General features: G+C 44.4%; 1 protein-coding gene and 1 long non-coding RNA gene across 4 annotated transcripts in view; one reads left to right on the top strand and one right to left on the bottom strand.

Annotated features, from left to right (window-relative positions):
• Positions 1 to 27905, top strand: part of SHISA9 (shisa family member 9) — a 277140-nt gene that overhangs the window by 1771 nt on the left and 247464 nt on the right. For both annotated transcript variants that reach the window (XM_047838808.1, XM_047838807.1), the window contains exon 2: positions 11013 to 11140. In XM_047838808.1, the coding sequence (XP_047694764.1) occupies positions 11013 to 11140 (128 nt within the window). The remainder of the gene's footprint in view (positions 1 to 11012; positions 11141 to 27905) is intronic.
• On the bottom strand, positions 51 to 27689 carry LOC125154459 (uncharacterized). 2 transcript variants are annotated; one of them, XR_007147796.1, is made up of 4 exons: positions 27609 to 27689; positions 22994 to 23067; positions 2859 to 2961; positions 51 to 736 (listed from the first exon to the last, which is right to left on the bottom strand). It is a non-coding gene; the product is annotated as an uncharacterized LOC125154459 (long non-coding RNA). The 2 variants fall into 2 exon arrangements; XR_007147795.1 differs by lacking the exon at positions 51 to 736 and adding an exon at positions 1169 to 2042.

The following is a 27905-nucleotide window of genomic DNA, read 5'->3' as shown; positions in this document are numbered from 1 at the left end:
TTACCACCTCACTAGTAATTATTTTCTATTTATACGCAGAGTATCCGATGATTCTTTCTTTTTTTTCCCCAGAGGGGAGGGATTTGGGGCAAGAGGTGAGGAAGTTCCTCTTGGTTTGGGTCAGCAGGGAGGGGTGGGTAGATGTTGGGGTCTTGAAGCACAAAAGTAAGCCTCCAGGGGATTCAGGAAACCCTGACCCGCTGAGCGAGTAACACGCTGGCCCCGCCCACCTCCTGCACCCCCAAGAAGCCCTGTCGCCAGCCCCACAGGCCGGAGTTTCACTTCCCCGCAGTCCCCGCCAGTCCCTGTAGCTTCCCGGGGTCTGTGTTGAGGTGAAGGAAGAGTACCGAGGCAGGACTGCGGCAGGCGGCGGGTGTCGCCTTGGTAGGGAGAGAGTCCCCCAGGGATAGGTAGCCTGCCTTGCAGATTCGGGTTAATTCCTCTGCTGAAGTATCCACTGAGCCTTTCCCTTGCAAACCAGCGCTTACGGAAGCCCTCCTGGGTGTTTGGGTGGGGGGTGGAGGAGGGGAGGAAAGGCGGGAGAAGGGGAGGTGGGAGGGTGCCAGCGGAGCTAAGGGTGGGCGGCTCCCTTTGGCCTGCGGCGGGAGAAGGTGATGTGTGATCTTCAGGCTCCAGGCTCCGCGTGATCTGGGTATTCCTGTCGAGAGCGCTCCACCGCCGACCCGAGGGCCCAGGAGCGACTCCCATTCCTGTCCTGCCACCTTGCAGCTCTTGTCTGGAGAAAAAGAGTCCCCCCCCCCCCCCCCCAGCTTGGTCAGTTGTGGCCACTTCTGCAGGGACCACTAAAGGGCTGCTTGGGGGTGGCATCGCTGGGCACCCAGTCCTCTGATAACAGAGCCTGGTCACAGGACTCTCCGGGTACACTTTGGAAATTCCAGAATGCGGTAGAAGTACATTCTCTTGAAGAGAAAGGATAGTTGATTTTTATTGGCAGTTTCCACCCTGTGGTTTTCAACCCCAGCTGCTGTTTAGGACCACCTGGAGTGCTTTAAAAAAAAAAAAAATCGTGTTGCTAAGGGCCCCGCCCTCGACAATTTCCATCAGAATCTCTAGGGTTGCTGAGTCTGTGTACTTTTGTAAAGCTCTCTAGGTTTTCCAGCGTGTGGACAGTTACCATTACAGAAGATGAAGGAACATTTGCCAAGCACCGTATTAGGGGTGTGTGTGTGTGTGCACGTGCATGTGTGTGTAAACACGCCTTTAGTGTGCACAGCTGCCCTAGGAGACAAGTGCTGTCAATTCCCACTGATAGATGAGAAAATCACGGTTCAGGTTGGATGGCTTCTCCAAGGTCACACAGTTATAAAACTGCAGTCCCCAGGCCCCTGATTTCAACGGTGTTTTCAGTGCCAGTGAGCATTGGATGGGGGTGGGGGTGGGGGCTTCCTAAAATGCACATTCTTGTGTTCTGTCCGGAAAGGTTCTGGGTCAGTAAAGGTCTGAGCCCCAGAAATCCGCATGTAACAGTCTCCCTGAATGGCTCTTCAAAAGTGGCCTTGACGTTCTTGCGGAAGACCGTTCTTGAGTTTGGGACTATTTTTTACATTCTTGGGAATGGATGAATTAATCCAAGGCCATTCCCTTATTTGCATTTGGTTGTGTGTTTTCAGCACGTATTTCTGCTTTGTGTGTTTGTGGTGCTGGGGGCTGCCCCAAGGACCGTCCAAATGCATGTTGCACTGTGTGTGTGCAGTTGTTCATTTCAAGTCCCGGCCACAGCCATGAGTTCATTGGGTTTTGCTTGTGGGGGCCAGGGGGTACCTGGGTGGGTGCATCCAGCCACCTGAGAGTCTGGGTGCAATTAACGTCTCAGCCACAGCCTCTTAATTTATTTTGTCTTGGGCTGTGCGGGTCACCGAGATGAGGGGTTCATTCTCATTTCATCGGAAAGCACTCCTAGGTCACCAATTGCTCCTGGTGACCCGTGCGCTTGTGGTATCCCGGAAGAGGCCTCCGTGATGTCGGTTTTCAGACCCAGAGTCCTGGGCATGTTGGCTGCTCCCTTCTGGGCCGACTGGGACCTGATAACAGGAGAAAGTCGCTAACTCCAGGAGCTGTGGGGGTCTCACCCACGATATCAGAAGAGCTTCAGAGACCCTCATTCACCAGCCAGAGCAGCATTAGATCCAGCCACTGTGGATCAGAACAAGTGACTGCAAACAGTGGCCGGCTCTGGTTACCCAACCATGCAGGCATGTTTTGTTTGGTCTGCAAGGTGTGGCTATTTATGTATTCTTATTTTTATTTTAAAGTTTCACTCTCTCTCTCTGTTGTTTTGTTTTTTTTGTTTTTTTTTTTTTACATGGTGAAACATTTTGCACATACAAAAGAAAAAACTTGAAACATAAAAATGTCTTTAGGGTTTGTCACTCCCGGTATGACTGCCATTTGGAGCCGGCTCATTCTCAGTAGTGGGGGGGGGCTGTTCTGTGCATCCGTAGGGGGTCTGGCAGCATGCTTCGACTCCACCCACTATGCCAATAGCACCCCCCTTACAACCCAGCTGTGACAGTTAAAAAATAAATGTCCTCAGTCATAGCCACATGTCATCCGGGGGTAGAATCACCCCCAGTTGAGAGTTACTAATCCAGGCCACACAATTATTAGTATTTTGTCATGTTTGCTTTAGTACACACTCTGTATTTTCTTTTCCTCTGTCCCTTTCTCCCTCCCTTTCCTTTTCCTGTGTTTCTTGGCTGAAACATTAAAAATGAATTGCAGACATGGCACTTCATCCCTAAATACTTCAGCATGGATTGCCTAAGAACAAGGACATTCTCCCCCACGACACAGTCCTAGGATCACCCTCTAGAAGAAGGGCAGAAAGTCTGTCATACCATCAAGTAGCCAATCAGGGTAACATTTTCCTGGTCGTACCAAAGATGTCCTCTGGAGCTTGAGGTCCCAAACTCGGATCCGGTCAAGGCTCACTGCATCTGGCTGTAAAATTTCATACATTGTGTCATACATTGTGTTTTAAAACCAACTTAGAACTAAGGAGATTTCACGTAGAAATCCCGATTCCTGACTTCTCTTGAGAAATCGGTAGTTTGGACAACACTGATGTGCATTTTCCCAGGGAAGCTGTTGGTTGCCACCCAGTGGTGAGTTCCCTCTTTAGGAAGCTCTCAGGTCGGCCTCTGTCTCCACCCCCACTCTGGAGTCCCTGGAGACTCAGTCGAGCCTACCTCAAGTCAGATGTCTGGAGATTCCAGCCAGCCTGGCCACTTAGGAGCTGTGTGACCTTGGGAATGTGACTTCACCTCTCTGAGTTTTAGATTCTTGTCTGTAGAATGAGACCCTGGTGATCCCTATGTCCCAGGCTTGTGCGAGGTTTCACTGAGACTGGACTTGGGAGGCCCTTAGCACAGGACCTCTTTATGGTCACTGCTCAGCAAGTTTTACCCCTTTGCCATCACCCATATTACTGGAATTTTCTACCCCTTAACTGCCAAAGGGGTAAATGTTGTAGTCTGAAACTCAGTACCTTGTCCTTGCCCTGTTCCATCTTTTAAGCTGTGTGGCATTGGTCCAGTCTCCTAACTCCTTCAGAGTTAAGCAGCAGAGGGGGACAGGTTCAGAATAGAAGACCCGGGAATGGCCTCATTAAATGCCTTGCAAAGTGTTGGCCTGGGTGATATGAAAGAAGCCTTGTCCAGCCTGCTATTTCACCACGAGCTTGTGTATAAGTGCTCATTTAATTCCAGGCCCTGCCCCAGTGAGGCAGGCCTTAGGACAGTGTGCCTCTGAAGAGGCACAGGTTGCTTTCCGTGAGGATGAACGAGGCCCTGGGGAGTGGAGGAGTCAGACTTCCAACCCAGACAGTCTGAGGCCAGGGCACAGGTCCCTGACCACTAGGCTGCACGGCCTTTGAGTGGACACGTGCTAGACTAACGTGCTCTCAGATCGCAAAGAAGTGCTTGCTGTTCTGCAAATGGCGACACGTGCAGGGGGGCCAGTTCAAGGACCCCCTGTAAGATCAAGACCAGGAGTGTTTCCTGCATCCGCCCCTGGCAGGGCCAGCGCCCTTGGAAGGAGCCGTTGATGAGAAGCGACCTTGGGGGCAGGAATGTGTGTTTGAAGCTCCATACGCTTCAGGCCAGTAGGGAACACATGTCATTATTTTGCCCACCTTCAAACAGAATCAGAAATCCAAGTGGCACATCGCACAGCACAGTGTCCCGGGTGCTTTTCAAACACGCTTCAGAAGAGCTGGAGTCCCTTTTAAAGAGGCGGCATCAACCGATAAACGTCTCTCCTCCTTTTGCCTTTTCTCTCTTTCCGCTGCCCCTTTTCCTTGCATGTCTGTGGTTACCCTCTGGCTTTGACCAGCTCCCCAGCTTGGAGAAACCCTTGCAGGCAAATCTTGTTGCCCATGGAGAAGAGTCTATAAATTCTTGCTCGTGGCAGGTTACTTCTCTTTGGGCGATGGAGTCCTTGCATTTTAGCAGTCACCTTCAGTGGGGTATATACTTGACCCAGTAAAAGGCACACATTTTAAGTTTAAGTGTGGTTTCAGGAGCTTTGCCTCTACCTGTGTAACCACCACTCCAGAAAGTCACCTCATGCCCACGGCCCTTGCGTTCTTGAAAAAGTAAAAGATGCTTCAGAGGAAATGTTCCGGAATCCTATTCAGGTGTTTAAATGTCAGAACATAGTTTAGACCTCGGGATTCCTGGGAGCTTTGAAGCCAGATGAGGAGGTTCTGAGCTCTGTTTGGAAATGTTGGGGTCTTTTATTTGCTCGCTGTGATTGGAAAGTGAAGGAACACCGTATTCTCTTTTTGTTCCTCAAATATGCCAAGCTCATTGCTACCTTGGAACTGTCGCGTTGGCTTGGCTCGAATCCTCTGTCAGACCTCATGCGCTGGCTCCCTCGCCATTGAGGTCTCCGCTCTGGTGTCGCCTTCTCCGAGAAGCCGTCCCTGATGACCCTGACGACTCAGTTACCACTGCCCGCCCCCCTCTGGCTCATCGCCTGGTGTTTCTTGCTTCATTACAGCCTAAAATTAACTTATTAATTTCCTGGTTTGCTACTTGGTTATCTGTATCTTGCTTTACTGTCCAAAGTAAGGAGTGTGGGGACACCACATCTCTTCTGTTGTATCCTCAGTGCCTAGAACAGTATCTGCCACGGACAAAACCAGTATCCTGTTTCTGACATCATAATTTACAAAAGAAAGCATCTTGTCTTTTGTTCATTCATTCATTCACCCATTCATGTAATCATTTCATAGGTATTTATTGAGCACCTATGGCATACCTAGTACCGTTTTGAGAGCTATAAGAGAATAGTGACAATACAGACGCAATCACTGCACTCAAAAGAGCTAACAGTCAAATGGCACGAGACAAGTAACACACGAGTACATCTAGAAAGAAATTGACGCTAAATTGAAACTTAGGAAATTGCCAATATTCAATCATCTATGATCACAAAAATGGCAATGTTTCAAGGTAATTGTTCTGAGCTGGGACAAGAGATAGCAAAGAAAAGTGCAGTTTCTTTAGTAAGGTACCTGTATTAGTTATGGTTCTCCAGAGAAACAAAACCTGTAGGAGATATATATATAGAGAGAGAGCAAGAGTGAGATACATGATGTGGACTTGCCATTAGGAAGTCTGAAATCTGCAGAGCTGACATCCCAGTTTGAAGGCTGTCAGGCAGGAAAATTTCCTTTTACTCAAGAGAGGGTGGGACTTTTGTCTCTGCATGCCTTCAACTGATTATATGAGGCCCACCCGAATGCTATAGGGCAATGTACTCAGTCTGTTGAATGTCAGTGTTCATCTCATCCAAATGCACATTCTCAGATGCATCCACAATGACATTTGACCAAATATTTGGGCACCCTGTGCCATAGTCAAGTGGACACTTAAAAGCTACCATTATGGTTCTTTTAGGGACTTAGTACTCAGAGTATGTCCTGTGGAGCCGCCTCATTTTCGTGACCTGGGAGCTTGAGTGGAAGAATCTCATGCCCTGCCTCAGACTTACTGAAATAGAATCTACATTTTTAACAAGACCCCGAGGTAGCACGAATTCACATGGTTTGAGAAGCACCCAAACTATGTGCTGCAAATAGATGGCAAATCGTTGGGAATTTGGTTTATAGCACATAGTTGGTGATGTCCATTGTCTTATTTATGCAGCTTTTTTGACACGTATTTTAACATGTTTTTTGGTCTGTACCCTAATCCATACACATTTGTTGTACTAATAAGTATGTGCATGGACTGGTGAACAGTTGTTAGGTACATTATAAAGCACACCTAAAAACAAGTTTTAAGCTGAGCTGAAGGTGCAGTAAATTAATTAAGTCTGTTGGTAAGCATGATGACGTCATGCAATCATTAGCTAATGTCAAATCATGATGTTTGTTGAGGATGAAACTTATCATTAAACATTCCACATTTTGAATATTTTTCATGAGAATTTTGACTATTTTTGGCTGACTTGGCTTTGATCTGAATAGAACATTGTTGTTTTTAACCTTGTAACAAGCTAGCTGTTGAAGAAAAGTGGAGAGGCAACGCAATTGTTTTCTTTTTATGTGTATATATAAAATTTACTGGTTTCCATACAATACCCAGTGCTCATCCCAACAGGTGCCCTCCTCAATGCCCATCACCCACAATGCGATTGTTTTCTTGTGCTTCCTCTATCAGAATTTTCTTCAGCCTGTGGTTTTGTTACGGTTGGGGGGGCGGTGGTGGTGGTGAAGCCATGCGCCTGCTCAGTGATGGTTAGCCTTGCTAAACTTAGATAATGTATCTGCCTATCCCCTTTAGGGGGGTACATAGCTGTAATATGGGCAATGCACCCCAGTCACCGTTCTTGGTCTGAGCTTCCTGATTCTCGCTGGCTGACGTGGGCATCTCAAGTGAGGGTGCCAGCATCCATACCCGTATTGCATTGATTCCTCACTTGAACGACTAAAGACCATACACAGGAGTTCTTGGATTTCCTGTCCTTATGCCGAATCATTTTTTTGTGGTGCATAAAGTGAGTGGACTCTACTTTGAAGGCTGCTTTTCCAGGATGTGGAGGCCTCTTAAGAACTCTCATCTCCATTGTGTGCCCTGGCTTTTGGGCTGGGTTTTCAGGAATTTCAGCACCCCAGAGAGGCCCAGGGAATGTGCAGAGAGCCGCGCTGACCGAGTTCGTGGTAGCTGTCCTGATAACTTACTTTGCTAACCTCTTGAAAGCCTGAATAACGTGGAATTCCAGGGGGGGTGGGCAGGGACTCCTTAGAGGAACTGGTGAAAGCTATGGCTCCTTGCTTGAGAAAAATGCACAAACAAAATTTCCACTCAATTCCCGAGGGGTCCAGGGACCCCCTGAAGTTCATGATGAAGATCCTGTTGAGAAGTGAAAAAGGCATATCAGGTTTGGAGTGCCTCCTTTACCTCAAACCTTCCGTTTCCTGCAGCCTCCTTGAGTTTCAGACTCTGCTTACAGCACAGAGTGAGGAAGGAGGCTGAACTCTAATTTCAGAGACACTCGGGTTTGTATCTCAGTCCCTGCTGTGATGCGCCGGGTGAACTTAAACAGTTTTTTTTTGCTCCATAAAATGGGTAGGATAATCCTCACCTTGAAAGCTTCCTTCCTTATTGCCTATCCTCCAGCTTCATTGGCCTTTTGGCTTGTACTTCAAGTATATGAACTCTTTACTGCCTCAGGGCTTTTGCATTTGCTGCTCCAGCTGCCAGGAAGTTTCTTTCCATCACCTTTACACGACCAACTCCTTCTTACAGTTCAAGGCTCACCTCAAATGTCAACTCCTCAGGAAAGCTTTTCCTGGTCACCTTATCTCTCTCTCCCTCTCTCTCCCTCTCTCTCTCTCTCTCTCTCTGTTTATGTAGAATTTTAGAAAAGTGTACAATTCAGTGGTTTTTGACATATTCATAAATTGAAGCAACTATCACTCCTGTCTGATCCCAGAACATTTTCATGGTTGAAAGTCCGTATACATTCCAGAGCCACTCCCCAGTCCTCCCTATCTCCAGCCCCTGGCCACCACTGGTCTCCTTTTTATCTCTATGGATTAACCCTTTCTGAACACTTAATGGACATAGAATCACGTACCCCGTGGCTTTTTGGGTCCTTTGCAAGGAGCTTCAAGTTTCCAGGTTCCATCCATGTTGTAGAGGTGTCGATGTTTCCTTCCTTTTTGTGGCTGAATCATACTCCACTGCATATAACACCTTCTGTGTGTCCATTCATCAGCTGATTTGGGTTGTGTTTCCACTTTGGGGCTGTTGCAAATAAGGCTGCCATGTGTCAGTGTCACTTGACCATGTTATACTTTTTATTTATTTTTTTTTTTAATTTTTAATTTTTTTTAATGTTTATTTATTTTTGAGACAGAGAGAGACAGAGCATGAATGGGGGAGGGGCAGAGAGAGAGGGAGACACAGAATCCAAAGCAGGCTCCAGGCTCTGAGCTGTCAGCACAGAGCCCGACGCGGGGCTCGAACCCACGGACCGCGAGATCGTGACCCGAGCCGAAGTCAGACGCCTAACCGACTGAGCCACCCAGGCGCCCCACGTGTTATACTTTTTAAAAATTTATTTAACACGCATATATTTTTTTTATCCTGTCCCCTAGAATACAAGCTTTGGTAAGACAGTGATCTTGTGCATCCTGCACACTGGCTGTGTTCCCAGAGCTCTGACTAGTGCCTGGCACATAGTAGGCAATGGATATTTGTTGAGTGAATGAGTGAATGATTGGGAGCTGTCGTTACTGTCTTGCGTCTTGGCACGCTCAGTCTTTTCCTCTAATGCGCGAGGGACTCTTGCTGTGTCCCCTGTAGTTCACATCTGACACTTCTCACCCGCTGTGGTTTTTGGGCCATTGTCTCCTTGCCCCCTGAGCAACCACTCAGTCCCCGAGCTTGGGGTCTCCGTGAGCCTAACACAGGCTCAGACTTGGATGTGCACCTGAAAACACAGGTGGCTGCCCCTGGAGTTTCTGAGTCAGTAGGTCTGGGTGGACCCGAAAATTTGCCTTTTAACGTGCTCCCAGGTGATGCTGGTGCCGCTCGTTGGCAGACATTGTTTGAGAATCGATGCTTATACGGGGTGGTGGGGGGGGGGTGAATTTCAGCCGGCAGGCTGACCTCTCGCAAACAGCTCTCCTTCCGTCTCTGTCTCCCTCGATGTGGACTCAGAGGGTTCTGGTTGGTTGGGAGCATCTGGATGTATCCTAAACCATGGCAGTATGACTTGTGGGTGTGTACCCTGAGAAGCTCTCCCTGGTCCAAGAGGAGGCGTGAATGAGGGTGCCTATGGCTGTGTTGTGTTCAGAGGCAGGGAGGTGCTGAGCGTCTCGGTGCCCATAATTAGGGAAATATTAGGGAAATGGCTAAGCAGGGCTGATACTCGTCTGCTTCTCCATGAAACCACTGGGGAAAGGAGATTCACCCTTAGCATCTTGGCTAGCTCTCCTGTCGCGCAAAGAGGAAGAAGCAGAATTAGGTTTGTGGTCAAAACACGGCTCGTGTCAGAGATGCATACCTGTGCAGTTATACCCACAATAGTACGTATCGTTCAAGGATAATCCTGTCTCAGGAATGACCTGGTGGAGTGTAGGCCGAGAGGCAGATGTGGGGTGGTGAGGTCTGACCTTAGATGTGGTATCCGCTTGGCACTTACCTCTGTTCTGCTCTCTGTGCAAACGCTGAGCGGCTTTACTAAGGTTACATCTAATTGTGAAGGTCACCGTTCTGGGTGAACGGCGTACCCCCGCCCCATAACAAAAGCTTTTTTAAAGTCCTGGTCTTGTGGTCCTCAGAATGTGACATTATTGAGGAATGGGATTTTGCACATGTAATGACTTGAGATGAGCTTATCCTGGAGGAGGGTGCGCCCCAACCCAGTACGACTGGTGTCCTTAAAAGCAGGTCTTCACGGGAAGACAGAGCCTCATGAGACACACGGGGCAAAGACGGAGGAAGAGCCTGGGGGTGAGGCAGCTGCGAGCTAGCAGATGCCAGAGATTTCCACCAGAAATCCACCGGAAGCCAGGAGGAGGCAAGGGAGGAGTCTCCTAATATTCTGATTTTGGACTTCTGGCCTCCAGAACTGTGAGACAGTACATTTGTGTGGTTTGGGGCCACTTAGTGTGGGGCACTTTGTTACGGCAGCTGGGAGAAACTCACATCGTCACTTAACACCTCTCAACTGGTTTTCTTATTTGTCAAAGACAGCCGAAAGAATACTGACCCTTGGATGAGTGTCAAGGAGGTGAAACATGACGGTAAAACACAGTTAGTGACTCAGGTTGTAAGCTTGCCCTATGTCCCAGCTACTGTTTAAGAGGGGCACCCACATTGGGGGGTATGGATGGATCGTGCCAAATCCTCCCTAACTACAGGAAACCCAATGCACTCAGCATACAGAGCTGTGAAAACGGACTCTTGTTCAAAGACCCGTGCAACGGGCTGTGTGACTTTCAGCAGGTTAATTCACTTCTCTGAGCCTTTGTCAGCTCATCTGCAAAGAAGGAGTAATAAACCTCATAAGGTGTTTGTAAGCCCCTTAGTTAAGGCTTAATGTGATTCACACGGTGCCCCACTTGTGTTAAGCACCCTATAAATGTTATTTGTGGCTAACAGTGGACCACTGATGTACGTGGGGTGTGGTATCAGGTGTCAGCTATGAGGGGGGCTAGGTTTATGGGGTGCAGACGCATTACATATATTCGTCATTCAATCCTCTCCACAGCTCTCTGCAAGGTAGGTGATATTGCTAATTACACATCTCTTGTGGGGAACGCGTGTCCTGTTTTGCATGAAGTCCTTATGTAATCTGTAATTGCAGTGATCTTCTTAACTTCCTGATGTCTTTTTCTCCCTCCCACCTCTAACGAGCATGGCAACTCCGTGGAGTAAGGGACCTCGTCCTCCTAAGTACAGTGCTCAGAACACAACAGGTGCCAGTCATTGCGTTTGGAATAAACAGATTTCACTTCTTTCTCCTTTCAGGGCCCTTGCAGATGTCATGAGGCCACAGGGCCACTGCAACACCGACCCCATGGAGAGGGACCTCAACATTGTGGTTCATGTCCAGCATTATGAAAACATGGATACCAGAACTCCCATAAATAATCTTCGTAAGTATAGCTGTGTGGTCCGTTTCCAGCCCCACTTGGTGACCCAGGCAGTGGTCACGTGTCCAGATTGCATGGGATGTGTTTGGATTCTAAGAGCTTTTCTGTTTGTTGCCTAGTTGCAAGTTTTCTTCCATCTCTCCGGATGAAGGTAGCTAGCTGTGTTCGGCATCATCCGATTTCACTTGGTTGGTGTTTCTGTTACAGATTGATCCATTCGGTTGGCTTCTGATGGTTGGTTCTTCCGTTAACTAATGGCCCTCTTGGTTGGTTCATCATGGGGACTTAGTTAACCAATGGGTTACTTGGTTGTTTCATTTTACGTAATCTGTTTGGCATTAACCCATTTTATTCGTTCATCTTGATCGGAAAATCGTTTAACCGGTGGTCCATTGGCATATTCGCTTCCTGAGGTGGACCAGTTGTGACCTTTAGGCTTCATGCTGTTTTCAGTGAACGGATAGTAGTTCAGAAGAATTTGATCTCTTTTTCATAAAAAGGAGAGTTTCATAAAAATAATTGCAAACTACTCTGAGTATGTACACACGCACATACATGTGCCTTTGTGTGTGTGGGGTCTTGACTTGTGGTTATGTTGCTTTGGGGTGCTTATTCCTTGCTATTATGTTTTCAAGTTACCCCCCACATGAAAGTAATGTGGAGGGCTTCGTTTAAAATAACACAAGCCAGACAGTTTAAAGGATGTATTTAGTGGTGGCTGGAGGTTCTTAAAAACACTGCACATTTTGTAGTCTGGGTCGCCTTTGCTGAAGCCCCGTTACAAAAGTTGCATTGGTAGCTTATTTGCTGAATCACCATTTCGGACTGTTTGGCTACAAATTTTTATGCTTGATGGGTAGAGGAATAAATCTGCGGTATGTGACACAGGTGATGTAGTTTCTCTGATTCTGCATTGTGATAATTTTTCATAGGCTTGAAAATGTTGCCACATAGTTATCAAATCAACGTTTACATGGTTCCGAAAAGGGCTACCAAATAGAATGTCTTAGGTTTCGCTGTATTCAATGATTTGGCATTATTTATTTATGAATCGGGTCATAGAACGGCGTGAGAAATGGCCACATTTTAGAGCAAAATACATCAGCAGTTAGAAGTTTTATGACCAAACCTCACAGCCCTGAAAGATACGGTAAATTGCACCAACTCGGAAATGGCAGTTGCTGAGTTCCATTCTGTCTCTGATGGAAATGAGCACATTCCCTTTCAGGTGTCACTGGGAAAGAAGCAGAACCTAGTTGTATGTGGGTCCCAGACGTCACACGTGAGAGAGTGTGGTCACGGAGTAGACAAAGGTGAAATGGTGTGGAGTCCGTGGCTCTCCAAGGGGAGTTAACAAGTTTCTCATGTGAAGTTGTAAGTTCTGTGGTGATTTTTGAATCAACACTCAAACAGAATAACAAACTCAGTGAAGTCACCCACGTTTCATCATTGCATTAGGCCAAAGGGCACGGAGCGTTAATGAATCTTGTTGAAATAAGGGACTTCTGTTAAAAGTTGTACTGGAGACAAATTACTGCTCAGAGATGGGTGTCCAGGCACTGAGGAATTCAGAAGTCTCTTGTGACAGACTAACTTGGTTTATTTATGATTCTTGCGTTTGGCCTATGTCTGAGCCTCAGTAATCAGGGATATTTATGCCAATTAAAAAATGTCCTGTAATGTTCTCTTGGGTGGATGTACACCAGAGCATTCCTGGTAGACTACAGAAGAGAATTCCAGGTCTACACAAACACTTACTGCATTCGTACGAGATGTTAATTTCCTATCCTGCTGCTGGGATGATGCAGTCCTTATTTCCTAGAATTTTTGGGAAGGTCTGGAAAGATAAGCACATAGCTATTCCTCTAATTTACATTAATCAGTTTAATTTTGTTTAAAATGTATCTATTTTTGAGAGAGAGATAGAGCGAGCATGGGAGGGGCAGAGAGAGAGTTAGAGAATCCGTAGCAGGCTCCTGACTGTCAGTACAGAGTCTGATATGGGGCTTGAACTCACAAACTGTGAGTGAGATCATGACCTGAGCCGAAACCAATAGTCAGAAGCTTAACCTATTAAGCTTAACTGATTAATCGATTAAGCCACCCAGGGGCCCCTTAATCAGTTTAATTTTCACAGTTAATTTAGTAGTTGGTAGTAAAGATAGCCTTCCTTATAGTGATTTTGTCTTTTTATTGATTCACAAGAGCTATTTACATATTGTAGACACAGGGAAAATTTACATGTTCAGAAGAGGGAATGATTTTCGAAGTTCATTGACAGGCTGGGCCTAAATGACTGATATTTATCAATTATTAGGGCTTCAACAGGCTAGGCAGTCACCAGAGCCCATTTTGACCCATAGAGAACTAGGAGAGAAGGAATTCATTCCAACTGAGAAGTTAGACCAGCTCTTGGTGCCAGAATTAGAATGCACCTATTGAATTGAACCCTTCTCTGGATATTGTGAGCAGTGAAGATTTACCATTACCAAAAATGGAAAGAAAGGTGCATCCAGTTGTGATATACCAAGAGGGGGCACATCATGCCATTGTTGCGGTATTCTTCACTAAACATGCAGGTTACCAGACTTGACTGGGAATTCGATAACCCAAACTTGAGTGTCATTTTCATCTCTATTCATCTCTATTCAGTGACTTTTCATAGAGTGACATTTTCATCTCTATTTCAGTGACAACATAGCTTTCAGAGAATACTCATCTCCAATCTATTTCTCTTTCCTCATCTTTTTTTTTTAATGTTTATGTATTTTTGAGAGAGAGACACACAGACCATGAACGGGGGAGAGGCAGAGAGAGAGGGAGACACAGAATCCAAAGCAGGCTCCAGGCTCTGAGCTGTCAGCACAGAGCCTGACATGGGGCTTGAACCGACGATCCATGAGATCATGACCTGAACTGAAGTCGGACCCTTAACTGACTGAGCCACCCAGGCACCCCTCTTTCCTCATCTTGATACTAATGCTAGACCCCTTTCTGGTCTTTCCATTATGCCTTGGTCAAGCTAAGAGAATCAAAAGTCTGCAGAAATCCAGATATTTAGAAGGAAAGGACTGGAGGACTAGGGTAAAGGCAAATCCGGGTGGTGGGGGGGAATCTTCAATGTGGGGAAATGTTGTCAACTTCCCTTTATACATTTCCTAGGGTTGATCTTTACTGTGATATGCAAGACTTGCTTTTTTATCTGAAGATGAATTTTTCTTCAGCTGATGCTGTTCATGTTCTTTCCAGGCATTCAGTGATATTGCCTAAAAATATTTAGTCTGATAATCAAAAGGGCCTCGACCTCTTGATGAACAGGATGTAGATTCAGATGAGATAGTGATTTTTCGCAAATGCTCCTCGGCTTCTGTATAATTATAGTTTGCTTTTGAAGGCACATTTTGTCCTCAAGTGCTATGAACGTGCTTCTATCTCCCCCACCCCAGCTTCCCAGCCTGCCAGGGACACTCCCCATGCTTTTCGGGAGTGCGGAGTAAATATAGGCTCCCTTGTGTCTTAAGGATGGGAGATGTGAGGGGGCACCTGGGTGGCTCAGTCGGTTAAGCCTCCTACTTCGGCTCAGGTTGTGATCTCAGGGTTTGTGAGTTCAAGCCCTACGTCGGGCTCTGTGCTGACAGCTCAGAGCCTGGAGCCTGCTTCGGATTCTGTGTCTCTGTCTCTCTCTGCCTCCCCCCTGCTCATGCTCTGTCTCTACCTCTCAAAAGTAAACATTAAAAAAAAAAAAAGGATGGGAGATGTGAGTGAAGGCTGTGGGTGCAAGGAGAGAGACCAGGTTAATGTTTCTCAGCTCATTTGTGTTAACAGCACACTTTCTAAAAACTATATGTAATTTTAATCTGGAAATAATTTTATATTTACAGAGAAGTAGCAGAGATAACACCCAGAGTTCTATATACTCCTCACCCACTTCCCCCTGATGTTAACATCATTTATTACTGTGGTACACCTGTCAAAACTAAGACATTAACATTGGTACATTATTTTTAGCTAAACCGTGGATAGTGTTTGGGTTTCAGTAGTTCCTTTCCTTAGGTCCCTTTTCTGTTCCAGGATCCACAACAGGATGCTACATTGTATTTTGTACAGTCAGGCTGATAGTAGTATTTTGGTTGTGCAGTATTGTTTAATGATGTGGTAAAGACTGAAAACAGCACTAAATAAGTCTGCGGCAATTACAAAGCCTTTATTGCCACAGTAGAAAAAGTATCTCCCAGGATCTATAAAAGCATCCACATAAAATTATTCCCCTGGTCAGTGTGGGAATAGAACCAGTTTATGTCTTCACTGTGCTCTTACAGAGGCTCGTGGGACAGAGTACCCTCTGAGTGTTCTGTGCTAACACAACACGCCTCTTTCGAATTGGGTTGATAGTACAATATTTACTTAGAAGGTGAGATCTCACCCCAGACTGAGGAGAAATGCTGGCTTGATATTTCTGGACACAGGATCCATCAGAAAGACCAGAAATTCCAGCCTCAGCTCCCCACTGACCACCCTCCTCACTTCCCCCCTCCCCCCCCCCCCCCCCCCGACCTCCAGGACCATTTCCCAGCGGGTTTACAGGGAACCAGATGAAAAGCAGATCCATCATTTAGCTTCTGAAGATGTTGTGCAGCTCATATCTAGGGCCAAATGGGTTTCCATTCATTTCCCATATTTACCAAGACACCCAAATGTCCTATACTTGACTTTTGGAGACACTGGCGGGGATATTCCCAAATATCTTTTAAAAATCGGGGGAATTTCATAATTGGGGCAGGTATATAAGAGTAAAAATATATGTAAGATAGTGGAATATTAACAGTAACTTATATAGGCAGCATTCTACCCCCCACCTCCACATTGAATGTTCAAAACCTTATTAGGTTGGTACTGTTATTTCCACCATCATAAAGGTGGGGAAACTGAGGCTCAGAGAGGTTAAATGACTTATCCAAAGTTCATACAGCTACTAAATGGTAGAGCTGGGATTTAAACCGGGCCAGTGAGACCCCAAGGTCTGTGTTTCAACCACTATACTCTGTGACCTCTCCTTTGGGTACAGGTGTTTGCAGAAGGGGGAAGTCTTCCCCCCTAGGAGTTGAAGTGGTTGAAGGATTTGGGAAGTGAACCCACAGATGCATTGGCCCTGTAGGAAAGAGAGCTGTTTCGAAAACACACTCCAGTGTAGGTCTTGTGATGAGTCCTTCCTTAGGAGGAACAGGAACTAACATTTACTGAGCACTTACTATGTGCCAGACATTATGTTAAAGCTCTGGACGCATTAGCTCATTTTGTACTGAAAACAACCCGTGAACAGCCTTGCTCATCCCTGCCCCAGGATCTTTGCACTTGCTGTGCTCCCTGCCTGCAGAACCCTGCTCCCAGGCCTCTACCCTTTTATATCATACGCCTAAAGCTACCTCACTGGAGAAGACTTCCTTGTCTCCCTTTGGCCCACAAGCTCCCTACTGTTCCTCATTCCCCCATTATTTTCTTAATAACTTTTGTTCTTTCTGAAGTTGTCTTCTTCCTTATTTATGCCTCTTCCACTACCATGTAAACTGCACCAGAGCACATGCTTTGTATTGTGACAGTGACCCCCATACCGTGGGAACCGGGCTGGCTGACAGAAGCAGCCCCATCCAGTTTTGTCTAGTGAATGAAAAAGTCGACGGACAGGGTATCGTTATTCCTGTTTCAGTGGAACAGTGGAACAGAAGGGGGGAAATATTGCATATTACTATTAATAAATATTACTATTATTGTTATTATTTGGTGGCCAAATACATGGGAGTCCATTCTATCTTTGTATTTGAAAATATCCATAATAAAATTAACCACGAAAGATCTTGTCCACGGTGTCATAGTTAATAGATACAGGAACCAGGATTCGTCCCCAGGTCTGTCTGACTATATAGCCTGAACTTTGTTGGATACACATGGCGTATCTTCTGGGGACTATCCAGGCTCAGGAAGGATAGGAATCAGGGCTACCTTCAGGACTTTAGCAGGTGGAGTGAGTAAAGCATCCCTTTTGTCTTTAAGGCAGTTCGCTGCTGTGTCTTTTAGTTCCTATTATGCAGAGAGAGAAAATGTGATTAGCTTCTGACCAGCCTGTGGGCTGGCTTCCTCTGGATCAGCTGTCTGACCTGGGTGCAGTCAGTTGAGTGGGGTAGAGAGTGTTTTAGCTCCTCTCATGGCCGTGGTGGAGCTGGTTCTCCAAGAAGGCCATCCTTGAGAAGTGGGGTGGAGATTGCTGTTTTAAGCTTTGTTGGGGTGGGGCAGGGGTTGTGTTTGTTTTAGTCATCCCCGTATCTTCAGTGAAATGACACAGTGTTCAACAGGTGTTTGTTGGATGAAAGAACACATGCATGGAAGAATGAATCTCTGGTCAGTGGAACCTGTTAGTAGGACCCTTGGGATTTTGAGTTTTGAGGGAACTTGGCTAATTCCAACTCTTGTGAGGCTCTCACTCTTTTCAACGAAGCCATGGCTACCAACGCTCTTGTTTCTGAAATGTGAGCATTCTTTTCCCCAATCAGGCGGACTAAGACTGTTCCATCTGAAGATCTCTGACTGTTAGGGTTTTGGCACATGGGTCAGTAAGTGATGAAGTTAATAAGAGGTAGGGGTTGGGTCTGTAGTGGATTAACTAAACACATTTGTAGGTTCCGTGCAATGACTTGAATCAATTTTGTGTGATTTTAGATCAAGAGTTCCAGTTTTCTCTTGAAGTATTCAGTGTTATGGAAGGGTCTCTCACGTGTGGTCGATGCCCACTAAACATGTCCAATATGTCTTTGAGATAGTGCAGTGAGGCAGTGGGGTATGTGGACTTGGGAGGTAGACGTAACTGGGTATCTGCTCTGTTGCCTGTTGGTTATGTAATCTTGGGAAAATTAATTTCATTTTCTGAACCTCGGTTTCCCATTCTATAAAAGGAGCAAAATACAAGATTGTTTGGCAGGATTAAATGCATTCATTCAGATAGTGAACTTAGCATAGTGGCTGGTAACCTAAATGTTGGCCGTTACTCTTACTTGTGGGACGAGTGAACCTTCATGCTAATGTGGTCCATTAACGAGGGGGTGATGATACACACCAGCACGAATTCATCGTGCAGTTGCTATTTCAAAGTGAAAATGTTTGCCCTCCACAGTCTGCACGTGTGTGTGTGTGTGTGTGTGTGTGTGTGTGTGTGTGTTTGTTACTACTAATGTTTTTGATGCCAATGAGAACCAAAGAATCTGTCAATTTCTTCCCAAGGAAATAGTTCTGATGGAACAGCTGTCCTATTCTTAGCCATTTGTTCCTGTCTTATGTTTTTCTTCTATTCCCGTTGAAACACATGAGCTTTTGTTCTGTTAGGAATATTGGTTTTAATATTTTATTTACAGTGGCAGACCAGGCCTGTAGAAATCTGTATGGTTTCAAACATGGTTTGTATTTTCACCCAGAAAATGGGATTATGCGTTCATGAGGGAGTGTGTATCTGTGTGTGTGGGCAACACAGAAACGGAGCCCTTGAAAGAATAAAAAAAAACTACAAAAAACCCCCCAAACCCTACCACTTTCTGTAAGCCATCTCCTGGGCTGTTTTCAAAAATTGCTACTAACTCTGGCCACATGGCATTGCTTAATTAGGTTTGCATTGCTTTTCCAAAGTGCTTCAAACCAGCTGTAGGACTATTTGTAAAGAAAGCCTAAGTGCCCATCACAGTGTCTGGTTAAAAGATGCCAAGCTCTGTTCCTGCCATACTAGGGGAAGCCTATTCTTGGACACAGGTATTTTTGGGAGAGCGTTTCTATTTATATATCAGGATTAAATGATGCAACATGCCTACTATGTTTTTGACACTTAGTGTGGATATAAAAGGAGTAATAAAACAGAATAATGTTTGTTGTGCACCTGTCACGTGCATGCATTTTACTTCTCACAATAACCCCATGAAATAATTGGAAAAGATCTTGCACCCACATATTATAGATGAGAAAACCGTGTCTCAGAGAGTTTAAGTAGCCTGCCCAAGGCCACAGAAATATTTGGTAAGGCATTCACATCCTACATGTGGGTTCAAATATGAACTCAACTCTTGTCTGGCTTTATACTTTGTACTCTATTCATGACTTTTCTTGGGCCTTTTCCAAGGACCTACACTGGGTGATGCTCCAAATTATGTCTCTTCTCTTTCTTCTCCTTATGTTTTGGTTTCTGCTAATAATCACTGTTTTAGACTACACTAATCTTTGAAAATGGACCAATGGAGAGAAAGTCACCATTTCTGTTTTGGAGGACTCAGATTTTAGCCAATTTGTCTGATTTCTTGTCATTAATATTTCCATCGACTCAACCGATATTTAACTGATACTTATAAAATCCTGCCAGACAATGTGCTAGGAATGGGAGGTATACAGATGAATGAGACAAAAAATTGGAACTGTCCTCTTAGAGTTTATGAGACAGTGGAGTAAACAGGTAATTGCAAAGAAGCATGGTAGGCGTAAGGGCAGGATGCCGTGGGTGCAGGCAGGCAACCTCCTCGAAACACTTGGGGCCAAAGGAGAATGAAGAGATTAGCACATTTTCTTGAGAAATTGATATTTTGTTCTAAGAGAAATATGCCCTAACAACTTCCCAAGAATCATAGTGAAAGAAAGCAGAAAAATTTCATGTACTGATTTTCCTCACCTTCGACTGAGGGGAGATCTATCAGTCTTAGAATATAGGTCTTTCTTGCAGGTTTGATTAGTTTTATACAGATTGTCTAATGGGAGAAGGGGATTTTGTTTGGTTGGGGTCACACTGCTTTTGGTAGGAAAATGAAAATGCCACACCTGACGTGGAAGGACCAAAATTTCAGGATTAGCTGTCAGGAGTTGAGTACAGATCTTTTTCAAAGTACTGTTTTCAGTTCGATCAGCTCACTGTTCTTCAAGATTAGTGTTGAATTTTTTCTTCTTTTAAAAATAACAGCCAATATAAAATTGAGCAACATAGTTTAATCCCATAATAAATATATTAAAATAACTTATAATAAGGTTTTAGGAAGCTGCATGAAAACCCCAGTAAGAATTCTCAACAAAGTTAATTACAAGTTGAAAGGGAAACCCCATCATATTATTCTGAGAATGCAGTTAATGAAACTAAGTGTAATCATAATCTGAATATTTTATTCCATGGAGACTTAAATTTATTAATTTAGGTATTAGGCCTTGAGTTGTGTGGTCACATGAAGACTGCCATGCTCAAAGCAGAGCCTGCACTGTGTTCTCATTTAAATTTTTAAAAATGTTTTATTTATTTTTAAGACAGAGAGAGACAGAGCATGAGTGGGGATGGGGCGCAGAGAGAGGGAGACACAGAATCTGAAGCAGGCTCCAGGCTCTGAGCTGTCAGCCCAGAGCCCGATGCGGGGCTCAAACTCACGAACCGTGAGATCATGACCTGAGCCAAAGTCGGACACTCAACCGACTGAGCCACCCAGGCGCCCCTCTTCTACTCATTTCAATCCAGCCCTTTGTCCCCCAAGATGGGCCCCACAGTTGGAGATCTGTCCGTGGTGCTGAATCACTCCCTGATGCAGTTATATGGTTCAAACCATTCAGCAAGAAAAGTTTATCTCCTAGAATGCTGGAGCTTGAGAGAACTTCAAGAATTATTCTTGCTTTTGGTTCACCACACTATTGGTTTCAAAGATTAAAAATTTTAAAGAAATTGGAGAACCGGGGGATCAACATAGTATACTAACTTCCACTTTTGCCAAGAAAGGAAATTTCGTAAAAAGTAACTATAAAATACTATCACCATCATTTCATAAATGATAGGGACATTTTTTTTTAAATTTTTTTTTCAACGTTTATTTATTTTTGGGACAGAGAGAGACAGAGCATGAACGGGGGAGGGGCAGAGAGAGAGGGAGACACAGAATCGGAAACAGGCTCCAGGCTCCGAGCCATCAGCCCAGAGCCTGACGCGGGGCTCGAACTCCCGGACCGCGAGATCGTGACCTGGCTGAAGTCGGACGCTTAACCGACTGCGCCACCCAGGCGCCCCTTATGATAGGGACATTTTAACACCAAACATGTAGGAATGAAATACTTCTCAAAATAAAATACATTTCCTAAATCAAATGAAGTGTTGATTTTATGAAAAATGTGTTCCACTGTCCTTATTCTCGGTCTGTCTCTTTCTCTCTGCCTCCAATAAGTTGAGAATGAGAAAATGGATTTGGAGTTTTGAGAATAATTGATTATTCCTTAAATGGTTTGCTTTACTCAATGAGTCTTTATTGAATAAATACTGGGGCTTGGTGCTAGGGATGCAGATATTGACTGTGTGTGTGTGTGTGTGTGTGTGTGTGTGTGTGAGAGAGAGAGAGAGAGAGAGAGAGAGAGAGAGAGTGAGAGAGAGAGAGAATGTAGGTATATGTGTATATATCCATATATCACTTCATAGAGATTATGCTCAGTCCATTCTTTGCATTTTACAAGTAATGAAACTGAGGACCAGGAAAATGTATGGGTTTTCTTAAAGTCATACAACAATGAAAGTTATCAGATTAATATTGTCTTAAAAATATTATTGAATATTTAGGATGCAATAACTGATCACAGATACATATTTACTTGGCAGTTCTCTGAAATGGACTTAAAGATGTGAATGGTAGGGATAGACTATAGCTATTGGTACAGTGCTAGTTTAGTTTGATGTCTTACCTCTAATCCAAAGGAGCTCTTTGAAATATTCGGATATTCTTAACATTTTTAACAAAATATTGACTTGTCAAAAGCCCACGAGTTGGAAGTTGTCTAAGAGCAGCATGTGGTATTTGACTTTGTTTATTGAGTAGTAACAAGGAATGGAGAAAGTGCCTCATTCTTCAGCGGCGTTACTTAAAAAATTTGAGAACATGTATTCAAAGTCAAAGAAGGTCATCAGTCAAGCAATTCTTTGATAATAGCCAACAAAGACATTGCACAAACATGTTTTTAAAAGTTGTGCCTTGTGAACATTTTTGTTCTCTAATCAGCTTAGAGGTGGCCAGGTTCAGATTCTGGTATGTTTCTTTAAAACATGTATTTTGTTTTGTTTTGTTTTTTGTTTTTGTTTTTTTACTTATTGTTACATACATATATATAATTATAGAAATTTTCATATCATGTGGTACTCAAAATTCTTGCTTCTGTCCTTCATAGCTCCTTTAGAGATACAAACAGGATCTTAAGTCATATAATTACCAATTCTTTGTAAACCAAAATAATCATTTTATTTCAACATGTATGTACCATGTATGATATACATTCTTAAATTTCATCTCCTTTGTTCATTGTTTTGTCTTCTGTGCCTGTAGTAGGGTCTGCCGCATAGTATGTGCTTGATGTGTAATGCTAGATGAGTGAATGAATTTATAGAATTTTGGCACTTTATAGAAGGAGATTCAGAGATTAGTTAAGCTTGTCACCTCAGTTTAATTACAGTACTGAATAATCATCTGTAAATTCTTCCTGCCTAAAATTGCCTCATTTTTGGGCAACACCAGCACCCTGACTTTTCTTTTGGGGGAACCATTTCCCATCTACATTTTGGGTGGAGCTCATTTCCTCCTATTCCATGGATGAGCTGTTGACTCAGTCATAAGCCAACAAATGTACTGTAGTCCCACAGTGTATTCTAACTTTTGGAATAATGTAATGTTGGTCATCCAACTTTGTTATTTTTCTTCAGAGTTGTTTTGAGCACAGCTGTGGGTTCAAGACTGGGCAGTTGACCCAGTAAGAACTGGGTTCACAATTTTGTTTGTGTACTGGAGAGAAAAATAACTTACTGATAGGGTTGTAAGAAAAATAACTTACTGATAGGATGTACTCCTGGAGTTGATGGAAGCCATCTTGTCACTGCAAGGTGGAAAACCTTCCATGGAATAAAGCTATTGTGCAGGAAGGCAGAATGGAGAGAGTGAGTTTAGTTCTGATGATATTCGTTGAGTTCCTGGGTCCAGCCACCCCTGAAGTGAGATTTTTAGTGACCTAAGAGAATGAATTTCTTTCAAACTTAATTAGCTTGAGCTGGATTTCTGTCACTTTGAATGGAAAGAGTGCTGATTTCTGTAAGCAAAAGGTACCTTTCATAAATTAGTCACAGTTTTCAAAGCATATATCTCATTTAACTCCTACAAGAATCACCTGGGACTACAGCCTATTATCCAGGAATATCCAAATTTATGCATAAATGTGCTAATTCTGTTGTGATTTTATCCTACTAGACTGTGAACCCTTTGAGGTCTGGGATTAGGTCTCAACATTTGGACCTGAACACACAGTAGGCAGTTAGGAAATGGTTGGTAAAGACACTATTGAAGCCCTGCCTCTTAACTCGTCGTGACTGGTCGAAGCTCGGGGACAGAACAAGGACTCCAACCCCAGTCTCCAAACCTCAGGTCTAGCGCTTTGATTGCCCACCTTGCATGTGAGCCCTGGCCGCTTTGGGGGTATAGTGACATGTGGGTCTTCACCTTCACTTCATTACATCACAAACTCCATTACCTGCTTAACACTAACCACTTGAGATTTCCATTGCTTGTTTCCGTTGCCATGCAAACAAAATACCAAACTCCTCACATGCCCACAAGGTCCTACATAACCTGCCCGAGCTCTTGCCCTCTACTCTTCATCTTGCTCGACCATGGCAACTTATCTTTTCTCTTCTTCAAACATGTCAGGATTGCTGTCACTTTAGGAGCTTCACTTTGACTCTTCCATCTGCCCGTGACACTTTTCCCCAGATCTTTGCAAATGGATGCTCTTTGCTGCCATTCAGGGCTTGGCTAACCTGCTATGTCTTTGAGGAAGCATTCCCTATAGAAGGTAGCTCACCCTATATAAAGAATCCTACCACCATCCCTCTCTATCAGGTCAACATTTTCTTTTCTTTACTTTTGTAGTGTTTGTTTATTTTTTTTTGAGAGAGAGAGAGGGAGAGAGAGCACGTGTGCCCCGGTGTGCAGGCAAGCAGAGGAGGCTACAGAAGAGAGATGGAGAGAGAGAATTTTGTATCCTGTAATTGGAGAAGCAGGCTCCACACTATCAGTGCAGAGCCTGACGCGGAACTCCATCCCACTAACCGTGAGATCATGACCTGAGCCAAAAATCAAGAGTTGGATTCTTAACCAACTTGGACCACCCAGGCGCCCCGCCATTTTATTTTCATCATAGCTCATTACCTAAAATTATCTCATTTACTTGTTTTCTTTGTGTCTTCCCCACCAAAGTGTGAGGTCCATGGTATCAGCGTATCAGCGACCTTGTCTGTTTTGCTCCCCACTTGTAGTATCCCCAGTGCCTAGCATAGCACCTGGCACATGGTAGGTGCCCTCTAAAAATTAGTCAAGTGAATGCTGTCAAAACACAAGGCTGGGCACCTTTTCAAGTACTTGCTACTATTACTTCTTCTTTGTCAGTTCATTGGGGTTTTATTTCTTGTGGACTAAATCTTCAGTGTTGTTATTGGTTTAGTTTAGCAGATGCCAACTTACATGCCAAGAGAAGTTGCATACGTTTAAAAGATCGTGGGCAGATATTCCAGCATTACCTGGAAATTATGAAATGTCACCCAGGACAACGGTATCAGAATCCAGTCTACTGACTTAATCCCAGTAGATTTTTGTCATTGGCATTTCCCGCCATTTTATTTCATTCAGCTTCTTTGGGTCATAGATGTCGTGTTTTCATCAGCCCGAAAGCAAACTAAGGAAGGAGTTGGGTGTGTTTAATAGTTATGCAATTGCTATGGTGTGTTGATATGGCTAATAATAAAAAAAAGACTTTGGTGGTGCAGGGTAACCTTAATCATCTCCTGCTTAGGATCACAATATTAATTTAAATGTATTGGCAAGCAGAGTATTATATCTCCAGCAGCTATGTTCCACATTTAATTATTGTATTTAAAAGGAAGTCTTGACCACCCAGAGGGAGGAGGTGGTGAGTATGGGCGGGGGGGGGGGGGGGGGGGAATCTCAGCAGACCCACAGATTCATTTTGTATCCTGTAATTGGGCAATCCTCCAATGGCAGGCCCTAAACCCTGACTTATCCACGGTTACGATCAACTGTTTACCCACCCTTTGAGTCCTCAAATGCTCCAATATGCCACCAGATCTTATAATGCTCACCTCTGGAGCAAAACCAGGTCAAGCTAAGAAAAGTGCTTAAGAACAAAACACGCATCCTTAGGATTTTCAATCACGAACTCTCTGAGCATCTCCTGCTGCCCAGGATACTTTTTAGTAAATGTAGGGAAAGACAATGGATAGAATGTGTTGTGTGGATAGAGGGGATGGAGGGAGGAAGTTGGGTTTTTTTGTTCCCTTTTCCTGATTTTCAGTCTTTGTGTCCCATTGTGCTAGCTTCTGGAAGGTTTCTGTTTATGCCAGCCCATCTTATTAAGCCATCATTGTATGTGAAACCCTCTATGAGGCTTACTTGGGGGGAAAACTAATAGCACCGGAAGCATTTATTGGATACCTGCTGTGTGCCACATGTTTCAAATATATTATTTAATTCTCTTACCGAAGAGAAAGTGGGTAGGATTATCTATATCTGACAGAGTAACCAGGCACAGATTATCCTTCGGATACATGGATTCAAGCACAAAGCTGGGGCTCTTTCTTCCACCCAGAATAAACACCCCCTAGGGTTCCTTTTGGGTGCTATCACTCATGACCCCTAGAGTCGTCCTGAAGTGGAGTGTTTCAAGGGTCTTCGAGGCTGTATTCAAGCCTGGTGGGCGTGAGGGGTGAGATTGAGTAGCCGCGTCTGCTGTTTTTGTGGTATTGATGTTTACCCCTATTTCTGCAACACATATGATAAAGGCACCTCAAAAGACTTAGGATTTTGTAAATGAGGGAAGACAAATGTAATATAAAATGAGGGAATATACACCAAACTGATGGGTTGGAATGGAAAGGCCTCACGTGTGTATTGCCTAACATGTGGCATTTGAACATATGGCAGCTGATGAGGCATATCTTTGTTGAATGAATGAATGAATGGATAGTTTGAGGCGTTTGATAGCTTTCTGTTCTCTTAGGTTCTCAAGCTATTTACATGCATCAAGTCATACCACCATGAAACTACGTATCAGAACTGCATTACTTTGTTTCCTATAGGCGTAGCCAATCCAGGACTGTGTTCATAGTACCTCCTTGTGTTTGTTTTCCTTTTTTTAAATCATGGTTGATGTAACAAAGGGCAACGTGGAGAATGCATATGCATTCTTGTAAGTGTGCTGTTGAAAATGGGGTTTATTCTATTGTTTAATCCTTTCTACACAGAATGACTTCTGCATTACACAGATCTTTGTCTTCCATGATCTTGTTTAAAGATCATGCTAGTGGAGCAAAAAGTAAGCCACATTTGTGACCTCTAGAGTCTACAAGTGATTGATGGAAAACTCTTCTTATATTCAATAGATAAAAGTGAGAATTCTTATTTGTGATATGTATAGGATGAAACAAGGAGGGTGGTGAGATAAGGAATAACAAAGGTGACAATTTAAGTGAGGCCTAAGGATGAATGAGAAGGAATTGTCCACATAAAGAGTGGGGGAAAGTGGTATTCTTGGCAGAAAATAAAGAATGTGCAAAAGCCTTGTGGCAGGAAAATATTTCACCATGCCTGCGGACATAAAGGAAGCCCAGTAGGGCCAGAGTCTGGTGAAGGAAGGGAAGGAGTTATAGAAGTAAATGTGGAGAAAGGCTATTCAGAAATGAGAAGGAACCAAGTGGGATACTAAGTATAAATTGTCGCTATAGTTTTTGAGAGCTTTCTGTAACTAGGCATTGTGTCACCTGCTTTACATCTGTTATGTTGTGTCTCAATGGTTGATATGTCCTTTTTTTATGTAACAATTTTTTTTTTGAGAGAGAGAGAGAGAGAGAGAGAGCATAAGCGGGGGAGGGGCAGAGAGAGAGAGAGAGAGGGAGACACAGAATCCGAAACAGGCTCTAGGCTCCGAGCCATCAGCACAGAGCCTGACGCGGGGCTCAGAGCCACGACCTGTGAGATCATGACCTGAGCCGAACTGACTGAGCCACCCAGGCGCCCCTGATGTCCTTCTAATAGTGCTTCCCAGTGGGTGTTTCCCTGAACACTAGTCCTCTGAGATGCTCTACAAAATGAGAGTTTCTTGGCCAAATAAATTTGGGAATACCTCCATGCTCTCCTGCCTCTTGGAGATTTTCAGAAACATAGTAACACGTTGAAGACTGGGAGAATACACACAATGAAGCCATTTTCGATGGCATTCAGGTCAACGCTTTTCAAACCGTTAGATCTAGGAGAAACATCTTTTCATCTGATGATTACGGATGTACAGAGGAGATAACATCTGGAGAGCTAACTTTGAAGAATGCCGCTGGGTGAAAGTTAACTTGGCCCTACTTAATCACCCGCTTTGGTGGTAAGCTCCTTACCTCCCGAGGCGATCCCTTTTGCTTTCAGGCAGGCCTCCTTGATGAGAGCCATCACCGCAGCCTGGGAGTCCTCCTTCCAATCCTGCACCAAAGCGTTTGGAGGGTTGCTAGGAAACGGGATGCTTGAGCAGTTGAGATCTGAATATAACAATTCTCTAAGTTTCCATGGTTGGAGGAGGGGCAGGCCAGTCCTTTGCCACGTTTTCTTACCTTACTCGGGAGGAGAGTCAGGCATAGGTACCTCTAAGCTGTGTGGATTCAATTCTGTGCTCTCAGGTCAGGGATGGGGAGAAGTGA

Source organism: Prionailurus viverrinus, chromosome E3 (assembly GCF_022837055.1).
Source record: "Prionailurus viverrinus isolate Anna chromosome E3, UM_Priviv_1.0, whole genome shotgun sequence".
In the NCBI taxonomy this organism is placed as follows: Eukaryota; Metazoa; Chordata; class Mammalia; order Carnivora; family Felidae; genus Prionailurus; species Prionailurus viverrinus.
This window is presented reverse-complemented; position numbering and strand designations above follow the sequence as displayed.